The 17,597-nt window shown below is 39.0% G+C and overlaps 1 protein-coding gene across 1 annotated transcript; it reads left to right on the plus strand.

The window, feature by feature from the left end:
* The first annotated feature begins 4,724 nt into the window (after positions 1-4,724).
* Positions 4,725-17,181, plus strand: LOC122668907 (periodic tryptophan protein 2). Its single transcript, XM_043865473.1, has 9 exons — positions 4,725-4,846; positions 5,271-6,580; positions 8,452-8,703; positions 8,781-8,873; positions 9,117-9,488; positions 16,040-16,384; positions 16,550-16,777; positions 16,889-17,074; positions 17,117-17,181. Exons 2-8 carry the CDS (start codon positions 5,351-5,353, stop codon positions 17,057-17,059), a joined length of 2,691 nt encoding a protein of 896 aa, XP_043721408.1. The 5' UTR covers positions 4,725-4,846; positions 5,271-5,350; the 3' UTR covers positions 17,060-17,074; positions 17,117-17,181.
* Positions 17,182-17,597: the final 416 nt, after the last annotated feature.

A 17,597-nucleotide genomic window follows, 5' to 3' on the forward strand; every position in this document is an offset into this window, starting at 1 on the left:
CCGATTTTAATCGAACACCATCTCTCCTCCCAATCCACCAGAAGCACCTCCACCATGTTAGGGTTCACACCACCAATCCTCCTCCTTCCCTCAACCCTCAAGCCTTCTTCAAATCCAAATCCCAAACCCTTTATCTTTCTGTTTCTCATCTTCATCCCCATTATACAACCTTCAATCTTCACCAACATCAGCAACCCTCCCGTCACAATCTCAATCACCGACTGTTGCAATCAACACCACAACATCATTTGTAACCCATCAAAATCAAACCCACCATAATGCGATCACAAACCCATCAACTGAGACGCTTCTCTCTAGTGCCCATAAGAGACCCATTATGAACCACACCTCTTCTTCCACCCTCTCGCACTCACCCACCTTATCTTCCCTTCACCACCACAACAACAACCATCTCCACCAATCACCTTATTCTCCTTTGAATTCTTCATCTTCGTCGGCTTCACCTTGTCCCTCTGCGCTGCCGATAGCATTGGCCACCTTCCGCCTCCTCCGCCACCTCCGTCACGGCTTTCAGATGGTTCACATTTGCCTTCCAATCCATTGCCTACCCTCACAGATGCCCTCCACTAGAAAAAGAATATGGATTCCGCGGTTTCACTCTAAATCTTGGTGGTTTCTAGGGTTCTGAACTCTCTCTCTCTCTCTCTCTCTCTGAACTTTTGAGCATTACCAAAGCAGTCGGTGGAATGAGTTTCTTCAGCTCGCCTTCACCAGAGCTTCTCTTAACGCTATGGACAAAGTTGATTTCCTCCTCTAAAAGAGAAGATACGATGGAAAAACAGAATCTCCATATGAACACGATCAAGACGATGATAGCAACTTTAAACAGTAAAATTTGAATAAGACCAAAGGAAAAAAGAGAATAATGAAAACCCATTTAAAGGAATTGATACAAAAAACCTGCAACTCATCTTCCCCATTCGGGGAAGATGAGTTGCAGGCTTTCTTTTTTCTTTTCTTTTTTTTTGGTTCAAGTAAAGTCGTCTTGGTCATTTTACCCTATCCAGGGGCAGAATGGTCCATCGAAGTTCAAAAATTGGAATCCATTATAACACATTATGTTATAACGTCTCTATCTAACGGTAGGGATTACAATGATACTTAGTTTGAAAAACAAGGGGGCACATTGCATTAATGAAAGTTCAAGAAGACAACTATACGTTTGGCCATTTTTAAGGGGGCATTTGGAATTAACCCTTAAAACATTAGAATACACTGCTTTTTTCTTTTCTTTTTTTTTTGGTTCAAGTAAAGTCGTCTTGGTCATTTTACAATTTTTACCCTATCTAGGGGCAGAATGGTCTATCAAAATTCAAAAATTGGAATCCATTAGGTTATAATGTCTTTATCTAACGACAGGGATTACAATGGTACTTAGTTTGGAAAGCAGGGGGCACGTTGCATTAATGAAAATTCACGGGAACAACTATATATTTGACCATTTTCAAGGGGGCATTTGGAATTAACCCTTAAAACATTAGAATAAACTGCTGCCATGTTCATCATACCCATCCTTTCAGCTTCGTCCAACTCATTCAATATAGTGAATGTTTGAATATTTTTTTCTCTTTGACATTAATTTACAAGTTGTTCCCTTTTCCCACTTCATGCACATTACCAATGCGGCAATACTTAATAAAATTCTAAAATGAAAATCCAAAGAACTTTATAATTTTTAAAAGGTTTTACTATCTCTATTCTCTACGACTCTTCGTCTCTCCCAAGTCCTAGGTTCCAACATTTTATAATTTTTGAATTAAATGGATTTTCAAAATGTGCACTTAAAAATGCAAGGCCCAAAAATACAAGATGGGCATTTGTAGGATTTTTAGTAGCAGATGTTGCTAGGAATTTAAAGCCAAATAGTAGAACCGTTTAGCAAATCGAATAGGAACCGAGTTGTATAATTGAATTAAAACGTATCAAGACCCGAATTGAAACCGTATTCTATAACCGAGATTTGGATTTAATTCTAGAATCGAGGTGGTTCTCGGTTCAGATTTGGATCACACTCTCACTTGATGGAACTGAACAGAAACTGAACCGAAGAACCGAATGACCAAAATTGAACCGATTGACACCCTTAGTCTAATGTCCCAAACTAACGGACTGGATTACAGTGTTACAATATTTTGAAAGTAGGGGGCACATGTAAATTATAAAGTTGTAAAGGTGCATTTGGACAAATGGGCATTTTGAGGGGACATTTGACAAAAACCAAAACTCTAAAACAAGAAAAAAACGCAAAACTTCGTTTCCCATTCTCTTCGAACCCTAGCAGCCGCTGCCCTGAATCCCCAATCATCTTCTCCATCTCCGTTCAACGGCCGCTGGCGAATCTTCTTACAAGGCTCAAATCCTCAACGGAGACGGAGACGGCGACAGCGACAGCGACAGCTTTGCTTCTCTTCCCAATCTTGAAGGCCGACGGCTCTGCTTCTCTTCTCAATCTTCAAGGTCACTTATCTTTCTCTTATCTTCTGTTCTATCTTAGTATTTTTTCTTCAATTGAAAACAGGTCAGTTCTGAATTTACTTCAATCCTGCAATTACTAGTTCTTATACTTTATTATTTCTGACTGTTTTGCTAAATACTACTCTGTCGGATAAACTTCTGTCTTGTTTACCTTCCGTTTAACATTCTGAATTCAAATTTCTGTTTAAGTCTCAAGTACTGATTTCAAAACCTAATCCTTTAAATAGATTTTTAGAATCCTATTGCTAGTCTACATCTTAAATTTCTGGCTTCTGTAAGTTGATTTTCTGTTTCTGCTTTTCTGATTTCAATTTCTGCTGAATATTGTGTCGATTCCTCCATCAAATTCTCTTCCTGCAACCTGGATTTAATTTTCAATCCCTGCGCTTAATTCCCTACTATCGATTCTGCTTTTATTTGGCTTTTGAGTTTCCTTATGCCAATAGGATTCTCCAGTGTCTTTAAATCAGACTGTTGGATTATTATTAAACTTGCTGGTTCATCTGAATAATATTCTCTGGGTTATTAAATTTCTTCAGTTCTGAACAGTTCCTAATCCCTGCTATTCTTCATGTATATTTGAGATCTATTAGTTGGAAGGGATAAAATCATTGTGTATATGCTATTATTTTGTTTATTAGGTGTTGAATGTCTGTTACATAGTGAATATATGCCTGTATTTTTGCTTATAGAGTGACCATATTAAACACGTATCGTATTATTGCCATATGCGTTTTATTATGCTGGATTTTTGAAAATATTATTTGTGTCTAGTCCGTTTAATTGCTGTACTTATCCGTTCCCGAACTTACTAACTAAGGTCCTGAACGACCGCAGTAATTGACTTGACTCAATAGTGCAGTAGAAAGAAAGGGGTTTATGCTTGGTTCATTCATTGGACTTCAGGGACGATGATTACACTTTAATTCAAGTCTTTACAACTCAATTTAGGTCTAGGGGATGGGTAATTTGATGAATTGAAATGGGGTTCATAATGCGTGCATGGAATTGAGTTCTCATCATACCAATTCATGCATGCAAGGGTTTGGATGATCCATTCATAACCCATGGCAGAATCTGTACGCAATCCTAGGTCTAGGAAGAGATTATGATGGGAAATTAGTATAGGGTTGATCATGCATGAAGGGATTTGGGTTTTTAGCTATCCTAATTCAAGATGGAATCACATGAAGGCATGTTAGATGTTAACTCCATAACTTTAAATTCAGAAATATCATTTAACTCTAAGTCTAGGAATAGATTAGAAGAAAGAAATTTGGTTAGGTTAGGGTTTTACCTTGGACATGGGAGCAAATAGATGGATTCCAAACTTGGTTCTTCACACCTAAGCTCAATTGGAAGAGAATCTTGATTCAGTAAAGGTTCATGGAAAATATAAAGAAATGAAGAGGAGAATGAGGAAGATGAGGTTCTTACCTCAATTGGCAACCTAGCTTCTCCTCTGTTTCCTCTCAACGATTTGGGCTGGAAAGATGGGTTTTATAGTGAAGTTGGGTTTATATAAAAGTGGGCCTAAGGTTCTGTTTGGTTTGGGGCCCAATTGCCCAAATATTACATTAGTTCCCAATTCCCGTGTGCACGGCCGAATGTGGTCTTGCTTACCCACATTGTCGGGGAAATACCTCTACTAGGTATTTGGCACATGGCAATGAGATCCCCGACTTGCGACACCGGGCCCCGCTCTCACTTGGCAAGGATTTGTCCAGTACAACACTTAGGTCGATGGGAGTGGTCGATCCTGCATCGACCTGAGTGATCTACCTGAGTGATTCCTTGCTGAATCAGTGTCGAAACACCTCGGTTGTTGATGTCTTCGCATAACAACTCCCCCAACATGATTCCCAAGTTTAATATATTAAATTTACAGCTAAGGTTAGTCAATGAAGGGTACTTACCATGAGCTGTACATCTGGTGGTGGACTTTCAGTTGCAAGGAGGGGGTCTTCATCTCCTCGCTGGCAAGTAAAATTTCACTACCGGGGTTCCTTCTTCTCAAACAGTCACCCAGTCAATACACCACAAAGTACTGGTGGTTATGACCTCGGGTTCCAGACCTACAATCATGGTTCGGGTTAGAGTTTGGGTGCAAATGTAACACTTTAGCATGTCCCAAATTATCTCTGGTGATTTATTGAAAAGTGCCCTTTACTCTTCCATCTATATCCTGGCACATGGTATGATATTTAGTAGTTAAGGCGTAGACATGTTTGTTTATGGATTTTAGGGTATCTATAATCCTCTGGCTGTCACTTGAATAAATGGCTATTGATCTGTGGGAAAAGCAATGACATTTTAGACTTCTAAGCCTTCTTTTTGGCCATGAAGATGACATTTACAAGTTTTTCTGTGATTGTTAAGGGAATAATTGGACTAGGTTATGTGATGACTCTCAAGAATGATTTTCTATGCCCTTTTGGGTAACATAGACCTTCATGATATCAAAACAGTGGAGGTTTTTTCATGTTCAATATGCATGTGTGTGTGTGTTACCACAGGATATTGTTTTTTTTTTTTTTTGGGTGTGTGTGTGCATTACCACAGGATATTGGTGTTTTTTTTCCTCATATCCAGAACATGGTGTGAATTGTTTGATCTATTGTTCCACTCGAACCATCCTAAAATTCCTAGGCTCTTATGCTATAGATATGCTAACTACTTGCACTAACTGGTATGTTGATAAATTTTCCCAGAGCTTCAAGATCTGCTGCTCCTTTGAAGAGTCCTGACATTTTTACTGTTTGTTTTAGGTTGACACTTGACAGAGTGCAATGTATCCTGTTTGAAAGAGCAAACAGAGTTATAAGAACAGTAAAACAGAACAGTAAAAGAAGCCATGAATTTTCGATTTCAGAACCTTCTTGGTGCTCCTTACAGAGGTGGAAATGCTGTCATTTCCGGTAACAGTCTCCTCATCTCTCCTGTTGGCAACCGTGTCTCTATCACCGACCTTATAAAATCAGAGACTGTGACTCTGCCATGCGAGAGCTCCTCCAACATCTCCCGGATCGCCGTCTCTCCTGACCGCAACTTTCTCCTAACACTAGACGAAAACAATAGATGTCAGTTTATCAATCTTCGTCGTCGCGTAGTTCTTCATCGTATGTCGTTTAAGAAGCCTGTCTCGGCAATCAAGTTCAGCCCTGATGGAGCCTTAATCGCTATTGGTGTCGGTAAATTGCTCCAGATATGGAGATCTCCTGGTTTTCGGAAGGAATTCTTTCCGTTTCAGTTGATTCGAACTTTCGCTGATTGTGATGCCTCTGTCACGGCCTTAGATTGGAGCCCGGATTCTGACTATGTTCTTGTTGGTTCAAAGGATTTGACGGTGAGACTTCTCTGCTTGAAAAGATTGGGTGGGTTTAAGAAGCCATTTTTGTTTCTAGGGCATAGGGATACCATTGTAGGTGCCTTTTTCTACATGGACAAGTTGAACAAGGTTTCTAGGGTTTATACAATTTCACGTGACTGCTCAGTTTTCAGTTGGACTTATAGTGGTAGTGAAGGTAGAACTGATGGTTTGAATGGGGAATTTTTAGATCCTCCTTCTCTGGGCACTCTGGAGCAGAGAGCTCCAGGGGATGCTAAAGGAGATATGGATGGTTTGGATAGTGATAATGTTAAGAAAAGGAAGGCGTTGGATGGTAGTGCTGATAATTTGAATGAAGAATATGAATTTCCTCTTCATGGAGGTAAATGGGAGTTGTCTAGAAAGGACAATTGTATGCAGGCACCAGCAAAATTGACAGCTTGTGACTATCACCGTGCTCTTGATATTGTTGTAGTGGGGTTCTCGAATGGTGTCTTTGGGCTCTATCAGATGCCTGATTTCGTCTGCATCCACTTGCTTTCTATATCAAGGGAGAAGATATCAACTGCAGTTTTTAATGAGCTTGGTAACTGGTTAACATTTGGCTGTGCAAAACTAGGGCAGTTGCTTGTATGGGAGTGGCGGTCAGAGAGTTATATCTTGAAACAACAAGGGCATTACTTTGATGTGAACTGTCTGGCGTATTCATCTGACTCACAACTCTTGGCTACTGGAGCTGACGATAATAAAGTCAAGGTAAACTATGTTGGTGTAATTCTCCTTTTTGTGCATAATTATCCTCTTTATGCTATACCATCTATGCGATGTCAAATCTATCTTTATGCACAATTAACTGTAGCATAATGACCAAGGGTCTCTTTGGTATCATTTTTATTTTTGTTTATGGCCTATTAAAAAAAAAATCATTACTGAAAACCCATTTTCGATCAAAAAAATGAAAACTATTTGTTAACTATTAAACATAATAGATTGTAGAATAAAAAATAGGTTTGGTGTGCTTATGTGCAGAATAATTTTTTTGACTTTGCATCTTTTACTAATAGGGGAGAGGGTTTCCTACAAGGGCAGTGTAAGAAAGAATCTGCACACTACAACCAATGAGAGGTTGGAAAATGGTATCATCCATATGAGACCTACATAGGGCCCACAGGGGCAGAATAGTAGAGAAAAATGTCATTGTGTGTCCCACTGTTTATTATGTGAGGAGGTAACAAAGGAATCTTGTTCCCAAATAGATATTACCTTTTAGAAGAGGTCCCTCTATAGCATTTTTTTTATGAAATGAACACAAACTATGGATTGGGACCTACTCCAATAACCTACTCCAATGTCTATTTTAATATTTCATTAGTCATCATTACATGATGGTAAACTAGGATCTTTAGTTTCTAATAACAAAAGCATGAATCTCAACTGCAAAGCAATTATATAATTCATTTTAGTTAGGATTTAATCAAACAAGACATAATAGTCTAGTCCAACAAGGAGATATCTTTACTAGTATATAACGGTTGCAGTCTACTAGTAATGGAATAATTGAAATTATATCTCAGCTCAATACTGTGATTAATTCCCATAAATTCTCTCTCAGTTGAATGGAGGGGCTCCTAAGCTTCAATTATAATTCAAGACTGGTTGAAAGACAACAGTACATGCATTGCTGCTTCTGGTGAGGGATATGAGGCTGAAATTCTAATCAAAGGTAGGATGATGTTAGGATAATAAAACCCCAAAATACTGCAATGTTTCAATGTCAGATTTGTGTCAAGAATCAAAACAGTATAACACAACAGCAGATTAGAGGCTCAGATCAGCCTGAAACTCTGGTCAAAGGAAACTGCTAGGCTCTTTAATAACCCAAAGTATGGGCAGGACCTAAGGAATAGATTCCCCTTAATGGCTGATATCGATTTCAGCGAAATAAGCCCAAAACAGGACTGCCGCCAGCTTTATGTTGGTAGTTCTTTTCTGTGATTTGAATCCCAATACCAACGGCATATAAACAACAGTAACAGCAGATGATTATCCTTTCCAATCTCAAGTTAAATCAAACTTCAGCAATCATTAATAACAGCTTGAAAGTGCAGTGCAAGTCTGCAACTCAGGGAGGGCACCACCATTACAAACTGAATGTACATCATTACTAACAGTTCCAAAGAGCATGAAGGCAGTTCTCTACAACTGGTTACTTACCTTCAGTTGCAGATCAAAGAGCCGCGGATTAGGGTTTGAGAGAGAGAGAAATGAAGGATGAAAGTAGCTTTTTTATTTTTTTAAAAATAAAAGTAGTTCTACTATTTTAGCCCCGGAAAAGAACCATTAGAGCACATGCTATTTAAGATGAGTCAAAAATGACAAAAAATGTTTTTCCCCATAATCCATAATAAACTCGAGTCTATTATGAAATTTTTGTGGTTTTTTCATTTATTTTAAAATAATAAAAGTTTCACAAATGATACTAAACACAGGAAAAAATGAAAAAAATTGTCAGAAAAACAAAAATAAAAAAATGATACCAAAGAGACCCCAAGTGAGTTGATGTCTGCATTCTTTCTTAAGATATGCATACTGAACCTAACAGATATATAATCACTTCCTTGCTACAGGTGTGGACAGTTTCATCAGGTTCTTGTTTTGTGACTTTCTCTGAGCATACTAATGCTGTCACTGCACTCCTCTTTATGGCTGGCAATCATTGTTTATTGAGTGCATCTCTAGATGGCACTGTTCGTGCCTGGGACATGTTCCGTTATCGGAACTTTAGGACATTTACTACTCCATCTCCCAGGCAGTTTGTTTCTTTGGCTTCAGATCAGAGTGGTGAAGTAATTTGTGCTGGAACTCTGGATTCATTTGAGGTACAATTTTCTCTATCTCAAATTCTGAGGCTATATTGTTAATTGGCTTCCTGACTTGGGTTTATATGTATCTGTAGATTTTTGTTTGGTCAATGAAGACTGGCCGCTTGTTGGATGTTCTTAGTGGTCATGAAGGGCCTGTCCATGGTTTGATGTTTTCTCCTTCAAGTGTAAGTTGAATTATCTCTGGGTAATCTCTGGTTGTCTGCAAGCATTATATATTTTCTGCTATTTTTATATGAATACTCTTTCCAACAGTTTGAAATGTTTTCTGGCTCCTGTTTTAGAAATTTTGGTTTTTTGCCCTTTTGGTTCTTATGATCCATACGTGATGGACATTAATCTATCCAAAAAAAAGAGGAGGAAGGAAAAGTGATTAGGTAACTAATAAGATGTTTTGTTTTGGCCTGTAGGCAATCCTAGCTTCATCGTCGTGGGACAAAAGTGTTCGGTTGTGGGATGTTTTTGAAGGAAAAGGTGCTGTTGAGACATTTCCTCACACACATGATGTTCTTACAGTGGTTTATCGCCCAGATGGAAAGCAGTTAGCAAGCAGCACATTAGATGGTCAAATCCACTTTTGGGATCCTATTGATGGTCTGCTAATGTTCACAATTGAGGGCCGAAGGGACATTGCTGGTGGACGTCTCATGACTGATCGAAGATCTGCAGCAAACTCAAGTTCGGGAAAGTGTTTCACAACCTTATGTTACTCTGCTGATGGGAGTTGCATTTTAGCTGGTGGGAGCAGCAAATACATTTGTATGTATGATGTTGTAGATCAGGTTAGTTTTCTCAGATGAAGAATTCTTTGCAGACATGATGACAAATTATCTTTAAATTTTGAAGTTATCCTTAATTTTGTATGTTTGTCTTTGAGATATTAGTATAACTACTCTACTGATCATGCTTATGGAATAGCTGGGTAGAGATATAATCAAGAAATCTAAAAAGTTATAAACGGGAGAACTGGGCAAGCCTAAAATTTTAGCTTGAGGGTGATCTGCAGAAGGTGGTGGCTGTTGAGAAGTAACTATGATGATAATACCAGTTTTTTCTTAGTGTTGAGATAATGATTCATTAAGTGTCTCATGATATTTTGTTCCATGTGATTCGTTGTTAGAACTAAAAGATCAATGATCGATTTTCACTCTTTAAGTATGGCTTTATTCTCGCCTCCCCCCCCCCCCCTTCTCCCCCCCCTTTTTTTTTTGTTCCCTGAGCTAGCTACCTCTTCAAAGGTAACTACTTTCCACTTGGAAGTAGCAAGTTTCTTTTAGTTTCTTTACTCTTAAACCATATTGTGACTTCACTTATATGGAAACTATATGTCATTCGAGTAAATTGTTCTGATCTACTGGTAACTGTTATGATTACTTGGGTATAATTTGGGTACAGAACTTTTGTAATGCTTTTGTGATTTGTTATTGTTCACAAGTTTGACACGTGTGCTTACTTGTGTTGGTTGTAAGCTTTTTGTCTAGCTCTTATGAGAAAACTAGTTCATTATCTCCTGTATGGGGCTATGGGATGTAGGACTACATTAGTAGTCCTAGATTGGTAGAGCACCAACTAGGAGCCAAACAACTAGGATCTGTTATAAACAGGTGAATCGGCTAGGTCAAAATAGGGTTTTTGGTGAAACTAGGGTTAGGGTTATGTCAAGTCAAGGTAGGGGAGTCTATCAGTGAAGGTCCTGAGATGTTTTAATGGAGGGAAGTATGATGATTTGAATTAACAACAATATAGGGTAATGTAGTCCTAGATAGGTAGGAGACCTACTAGGAGCCAGACAACCAAGACCTGTTGAGCTGCTTGTTCGATGGGGCGGAATTGGAGTTGTAGGTCAAGTTTAGGGTTAGGGTTAGGGTTAATGGGGATGCGTCTTATATGGTAAAGCCAGGCAGGTTTAGGGGAGTCTAATGAACTAGGTTTTATTGGTTTTGGATGAGTAGAAGTAGTTTAGATGTAATTTAGGGTTACAGTTTTGGGAAATAGGGAAGTGATGGAATCTAGGGTTTAGAGGTGGAGTTAGGGCAAGGGCTTTAGGTAGAGTGTGGGTAAGGTGGAGGGGAATATATGCTGAAAGTTACAACTAAATCAGATGGTTAAATCTGGAGTTATGGAGGTTTCCTAGTAGAAGTAGGAGAGAGGGGTAAAACTGTAATTTCAGACAATCGGCTGGGTGGATGGTGCTGAAATTTGAATCGAGTCTCTCTTAGGGTTTGAGGAAGATTCGATCAAATTTTTAGCAGGTTCTAACGGTTAGATTTGGCTGGGCAGAATTCTCACGAAAATCACCTTGCATGTGACCTTCTAGAAGGGGAGAAGAATAGTTGCAGGTTTTAGGTTTTTAATGGATCTAGGGTTTTAGTTTGAATGAAATTGGATGGTGGAATTATGCTGGACAGAATGTAGAAGGTCTAGGATTTAATGGATCGATGGGTTTTAATGGGTGGATAACAAGGGGAATCGATGAGGATAGATAGGGCTTAGATTGGAGGATGAGAAGAAGAAGGTTGAATGCTGTAACAGTAAACTACTTACTTGGAAACTAATCTTCAATGGAAGCAGCAACTTTGAAGATGGATAAGAGAGCCTCCCGATTTTAACAGATGCAAGGAGCGGATTGGAGGTCCACCAATCCCTTATGATCCTCCCGGTACTACCAGACGCAAGGAGTCAACTAGTGATCCGGCAGTCCCTTCACCTTGGTATGACTCACAAGTCACAAGGCAACACTCAATAGAGCAAGGGGCAGCAGCAGCAATGGCAGCAAGCATAAAGCTTTTCATTAATCAAATTCGTGTTCAATGTTTGCCCCCCCTTACAACCTTATATAAAAGACTCAAAGTTAGACTCATACACTAAAAAAGAAAGGCCTAACCCAATCCCTAACCTATTAGTTAAGTAGTTAACTTAAACTGACTAGGAAACTATAATAGATTCAAGATAGAGTCCTAATCCAGCCCAACTAAACAACTAAAAGAAAAACTAATAAAAACACTTAAATTGAACCATTGGTTCAAACAAGCTTTGGACCGGTTCAATTTAAAACATAAAAAACATTAAAATAAACTAAGTATGAGGCTAATCCCGTATGCAACTCATGTACCCCAACTTTAGGCCCATAAAAGTGGCCTATTACATAGTAAACCCATGGGATCAAAGGCCCAACATGTATATAACCCAACCCTAGACTTATTCCTAATAAAAGAAGCCCATTTCGGTGATGACTCTGCATCATAGGGTTAGGGTTACGGGTGGGAGGATGGGGCTAGGGTTTGGATCAAGTGCTATAGGGGCAGTGGTGGAGAGTTTGATTTAAAAAAGGAGGGAGTTTGCTGGCTGGCTTGGTTTGGGCAGAATTTAGGTTATGGGAATGTTGTTCAATAATGGAGGGGGTGTTAGGGTTTGGTTGTTTAGAGGATTAGAAGAAGAAGGATGGGGATGGGGATGCTTCCAACCAACTTGTAATGACTGAAAATTATTGGCAGCAACTTGTTGATGGAGGAACTTGAATAAAAATTGAATCTTTGACTGAAACTAGAAAGTAAAACTTGAATAAAAATCAGATCTTGAACTTGAACTTGAAGGAGAGCTTCAAAAGAACGACCCGGGCTTCACACCGCAAAGTGTCGATTGAACCAAACACCAAATCCCACCAATGAACCACCCGGGCTTCTCACCGCAAGGTGTCAATCGGATCAAACACCGATCCCACCAGCCTTGAGCAAACACAAGACAAAAATTTTCAATGGAGAAGAAGGGTAGCAAAAGCTTTTCATTAAATATCAAAATTCGTGTTCAATACTTGCCTACCTTACAACCTTATATAAAAGACTCAAAAATAGACTCCTATACTAAAAAGGAGAGGCCTAATACAATCCTTAACCTATTAGGTAACTTAAATTGACAAGGAACCTGAAATGGACTTAAAACAGAGTCCTAATCCAGCCCCACTAAACACTTAAAAAGAAAACTACTAAAATCATTTAAATTGAACCATTGGTTGTACCGGTTCAAATTATAAATAAAAAACACCAAAATAAAACTAAATATGGAACTTAAACAACTAATCCCGTATGCAAACTTAAACAACTAATCCCGTATGCAACCTAATTACCCATAGTTTAGGTCCATAAAAGTGGCCTATTACATTGAAAACCCATGGGACCAAAGGCCCAACATGTATAGAACCTAACCCGAGACTTATTCCTAATAAAACAAACCTATTTTGGTGATGAATCTACATCAACTCTCCCCAGCTTGAAAAAATTCATCATCGAATTTTGTAGTGATGAGGGGGAAACAACATGTGGATTGCAAACTTGACCTTTCCCAAACAGAATTCTGGTTGCTTGTAGACTTTAGGAATATAGTCTTCAAGGCGCAGAGCTTTTTCTTGAAAGAACCATGGTGGCAGAACAAACTCTATGTGATCGGCCTTTGAATCACAATATCAACTGTGAATGTCGTACTCATAGTCTTCAAGAACAACATCTTGGATGTCGATGATTTCTTGTGGAGTGTTCTCGACTACCTCTTTATCTTCTGTTGTTTCAGCTTTGTCTACTTTGATTTCTTCGACATTGATCTCTTCAGTAGAATCTCCTACATGTTGACTTTTCGTCTTTGAGGTTATAAGCTCTACCTCTTCAAGAACAACATCTTGGATGTCGATGATTTCTTGTGAAGTATGCACAACCACCTCTTCATCTTCTGTTGTTTCAACTTGGTCTGCTTTGATCTCTTCGACATTGACCTCTTCAGTAAAAGCTTCTACATGTTGATTTTCCGTCTTTGAAGCTTCAGAAATTGTCTCTTTCTTTTCATCACAATTCACTGTGATCATTTCAGCTTAATCTTCAACTTGTGCTCTCTCAATGTCCCTTGGCAATGTAAATTTGTATTCAGCCGCTGATTTAACACTGGTGATGTCAGATTTCCAACACTCTTCAACTTGCAAACTGAATCTTGTTGATGGAGGCTTCAAGTTGTCATCAGATTTAAAGGCCTTCTGGTGGAGATGTTGTCGAAGGGAATTTATTTGAGCTTGTTGTGCCCGTGGTAAATATTTTTTATTCAGGTCTTCCTTTATCTCTGCCCAATTATAGGGGCTTTGCCTTCATACTGAATATTTCTCTTACTAGTTCTCCACCACTCATGGGTTGGCCCCACTAGAGTAGTACGAGCTAATCTCATTTTCCTAGGATCAGATAAATAATACCAATCAAAATAATCATCTAAAGTAGCTAACCAATCATAAAATACTTGTGGATCTGGTCTGCCATCGTAGTCCCACACCTTGAATGCCTCTGGAGGTCTAGGTTGTTGCCTGTAGTTTCTGTATTCTCTGTTCCTTCTATTTGGACAATGAACTTGGGATTGTCCTTGATATCTGTCATCTTCGAGTGGTAGATTGCTATCCCTAATTGGAGTGGTTTGGTGGTGTTCAATTTGCTGAAAGTTTTCTTTCATAGCTGTTTGATCAGTTAGTAGTTGCTGAAGCATCTCGATAACCTTTGCCAGAGGATCGGGTGCTGCTGGCAGCACTGGTCTACCATGTTCATCCATGCTCTGATACCACTTAATGTAGTCCTTGATTGGTAGAGGACCAACTAGGAGCCAGACAACCAGGATCTATTATGAACAGGTGAATCGGCTAGGTCAAAATAGGGTTTTTGGTGGAATTAGAGTTCGGATTATGTCAAGTCAAGGTAGGGGAGTCTATCAGTGAAGGTCCTGAGATGTTTTAATGGAGGGAAGTATGCTGATTTGAATAACAACAATATTGGGTTAGGGTTTTGGGTTTTGAAAAGAGTAAAATAGGGGAATCTAGGGTTTAGAGTGGGAGGATGGGGCTAGGGTTTGGATCGAGTGCTATGGGGGCATGGATGGAGAGTTTGATCTAAAAAAGGAAGGATTTTGCTGGCTGGTTTGGTTTGGGCAGAATATAGGTTATGGGAATGTTGTTCAGTGATGGAGGGGATGTTATAGTTTGGTGGTTTAGAAGGATTAGAAGAAGAAGGATGGGGATAGAGATGCTTCCAACTTACTTGTAATGGCAGAAAATTATTGGCAGCAGCTTGTTGATTTAGGAACTTGAATAAAAATTGAATCTTTGACTAAAACTGGAAAGTAGAACTTGAATAAAAATCAGATCTTGAACTTGAACTTAAAGGAGATCTTCAAAGGACTTGAAGGAGAGTTTCAAAAGAACCACCCGGGCTTCACACCACAAGGTGTCGATTGGATCAAACACCAATCCCACCAACAAACTACCCGGACCCGGACTTCCCACCACAAGGTGTCAATCGGATCAAACACCTATCCCACCGGCTTTGATCAAACACAAGACAAAAATCTTCAATGGAGAAGAAGAGCAACAAAAGCTTTTCATTAATATCAAAATTCGTGTTCAATACTTGCCCACCTTACAACCTTATATAAAAGACTCAAAAATAGACTCCTACACTAAAAAAGAAAGGCCTAACCTAATCCTTATCCTATTTGGTAACTGAAACTGACTAGGAAACTGAAATAGATTCAAAATAGAGTCCTAATCCAGCCCCACTAAACATTTAAAAGAAAACTACTAAAATCACTTAAATTGAACCATTGGTTGAACGGGTTCAATATATGACAAAAACATCAAAATAAAACTATGGAACTAAAACAACTAATCCCGTATGCAACCTAATTACCCATAGTTTAGGCCCATAAAAGTGGCCTATTACATTGAAAACTCATGGGACCAAAGGCCCAACATGTATAGAACCCGACCCTAGACTTATTCCTGATAAAATAAGCCTATTTTGGTGATGAATCTGCATCTACTTCTTGGCTCCCATACCTTAGATTAGTTAACCAAAAATTCTGCATGGGAAAATGCTCTTTTCTGTAATCATTTAGATGTTGGATGGTAAAGTTGCAGTAGAGAGGCTCATTAAGTTAGTGCCTTGATTAGGTGGTTAAAACTTATCCATCCTGCTGCTTTTGGCAAAGGTAACCAACCAATCTTACTAATTTTTTTTGTGTGAAGGCAATCTATGAGTTGAGATCCACTTAACACTGTCTGGATATTTTCTGAACATGAGGAAGTATTGAGTGTTGGATGCCCCCCGATTTGTCTGTGTTCTCCCTGACCAGTCATTCCCAAAGGGTTGTGACTGGGTCTACCTTTTGTAGCTCTGATATGAAACTTGTTGGCTTTAGCAATCAGTTCTGATTATTTATTTACTCTTTATTTTGTATTCTTAAGGGTTTCTATGTAAAGATGATCAGCTACATTCAAACTTCTTATGCATTGGTGGTTTCTTGTACATTGCACCAGGTCCTGCTGCGTAGGTTTCGGATAACCCACAATCTCTCTTTGGATGGAGTTTTAGACTATTTAAACTCCAAGAAGATGACTGAGGCTGGTCCTTTAGATTTGATTGATGATGACAATAGTGATGTAGAGGAAGGCATTGATAAGCAAACCCGAGGGAAGTTGGGCTATGACTTGCCTGGGTCTATGCCGAACCGTGGAAGGCCTGTAATTCGGACAAAATGCTTGAGGATAGCACCGACTGGCAGGTTTTGGGCAGCTGCAACAACAGAGGGAGTCTTGGTGTATTCAATAGACGAATCCTTTATATTTGATCCCACTGATCTTGACATGGATGTTACACCTGAGGTACTCACCATTCTGTTTGGCATTCGAGTCTCTTAAGAGGGTTATTTAAATCTCAAGAAAGTTTTTGTTTAGTTTTGCTGCAACCGAGTATTTATTACTTTTGACCTTTCAGGCAAATGTTTATTTTCAGGGCCTGATTCTTTTTTTAATCATGGTGTTGCACAGGCAGTTGATGATGCTCTTGATGACGATCAACCTCAGAGGGCACTATTGCTCAGCCTCCGTCTGAATGAAGACACTCTAATAAAAAAATGCATTGTTTCTGTAAAGCCAGTGGATATAAAAGCAGTTGCTTTATCGATCCCTTTCAAATATTTGCAGAGGCTAATTGAGGCATTTGCAGATCTTCTAGAAAGCTGTCCACATTTGGAGTTCATTCTTAGATGGTGTGAGGTATGTGTCATTGCTTTAGTTTCTTTTGCTGTTTACATTAAGATACACTCTGCTCATCATTGTACATCTGGGCCACTTTATAAAATATTGTTTTACCTTTCGGAACTGCAGGAGCTCTGCACAGTTCATGGTCACTCTATTCAACAGAATTCCAGAAGTTTGACTCCGGCTTTAAGGTCATTGCAGAAGTCCATTACAAGATTGCATCAGGATCTGGCGGATACTTGCTCCTCCAATCAGTATTTGCTTCAATATTTATGCTCAATGCGCAGCAAAAATTGAAACAATCCTGTAAAAGATATAGGGAGGAGGGGGGTGGATGGCATGGGCTGCATTCAAATTTTGTAGAAATTTAGCGGCATAACTGAACTGTATACCAGTGGAGGGTGTTTGAGGCCTGTAAATTTCTCCTTTAAATTTTGTAGAAAATTAGCGGCATAACTGAACTGTATACCAGTGCGGTATTTGAGGCCTGTAATTTTCTCCTTTATCTGTTTGTTAATTTTTAATTTTCTATGCTTCTTTCTTCTAAAGGGATTACCCTCCTAGCTTCTAAGGTGAAAAAGAATAATTTTGCCATTTACCTTTGATTGTTATGAAACAAAAACAAAGAAATAGAAATAGTTGAAGAACTATGGCCTTCAAAGCAAATGGCCCGAAAACAAGCAACTAAGGATTTAATAATCACAGAATTGTAGAAAAAAATTTCATTATAGAAGAAAGCTCCCCTCCCCAAGAAAACACAATAGAGCATGGTAAAGTTGGAAGCCAATCTAATGTCTTATGTGTAGAGGATCAAACTACGTCATGCCAGGGATCA

Source organism: Telopea speciosissima, chromosome 7 (assembly GCF_018873765.1).
Source record: "Telopea speciosissima isolate NSW1024214 ecotype Mountain lineage chromosome 7, Tspe_v1, whole genome shotgun sequence".
NCBI classification, from domain to species: Eukaryota; Viridiplantae; Streptophyta; class Magnoliopsida; order Proteales; family Proteaceae; genus Telopea; species Telopea speciosissima.

What these genes read in the sequence shown, in the direction of transcription:
- LOC122668907 (XM_043865473.1), top strand. Translation starts at nt 5,351, where the DNA reads ATGAATTTTCGATTTCAGAACCTTCTTGGTGCTCCTTACAGAGGTGGA. An exon ending in ACATGGATGTTACACCTGAG is followed by an intron (nt 16,385 to 16,549) that starts GTACTCACCATT and finishes GGTGTTGCACAG; the next exon opens with GCAGTTGATGATGCTCTTGA. An exon ending in TCATTCTTAGATGGTGTGAG is followed by an intron (nt 16,778 to 16,888) that starts GTATGTGTCATT and finishes TCGGAACTGCAG; the next exon opens with GAGCTCTGCACAGTTCATGG.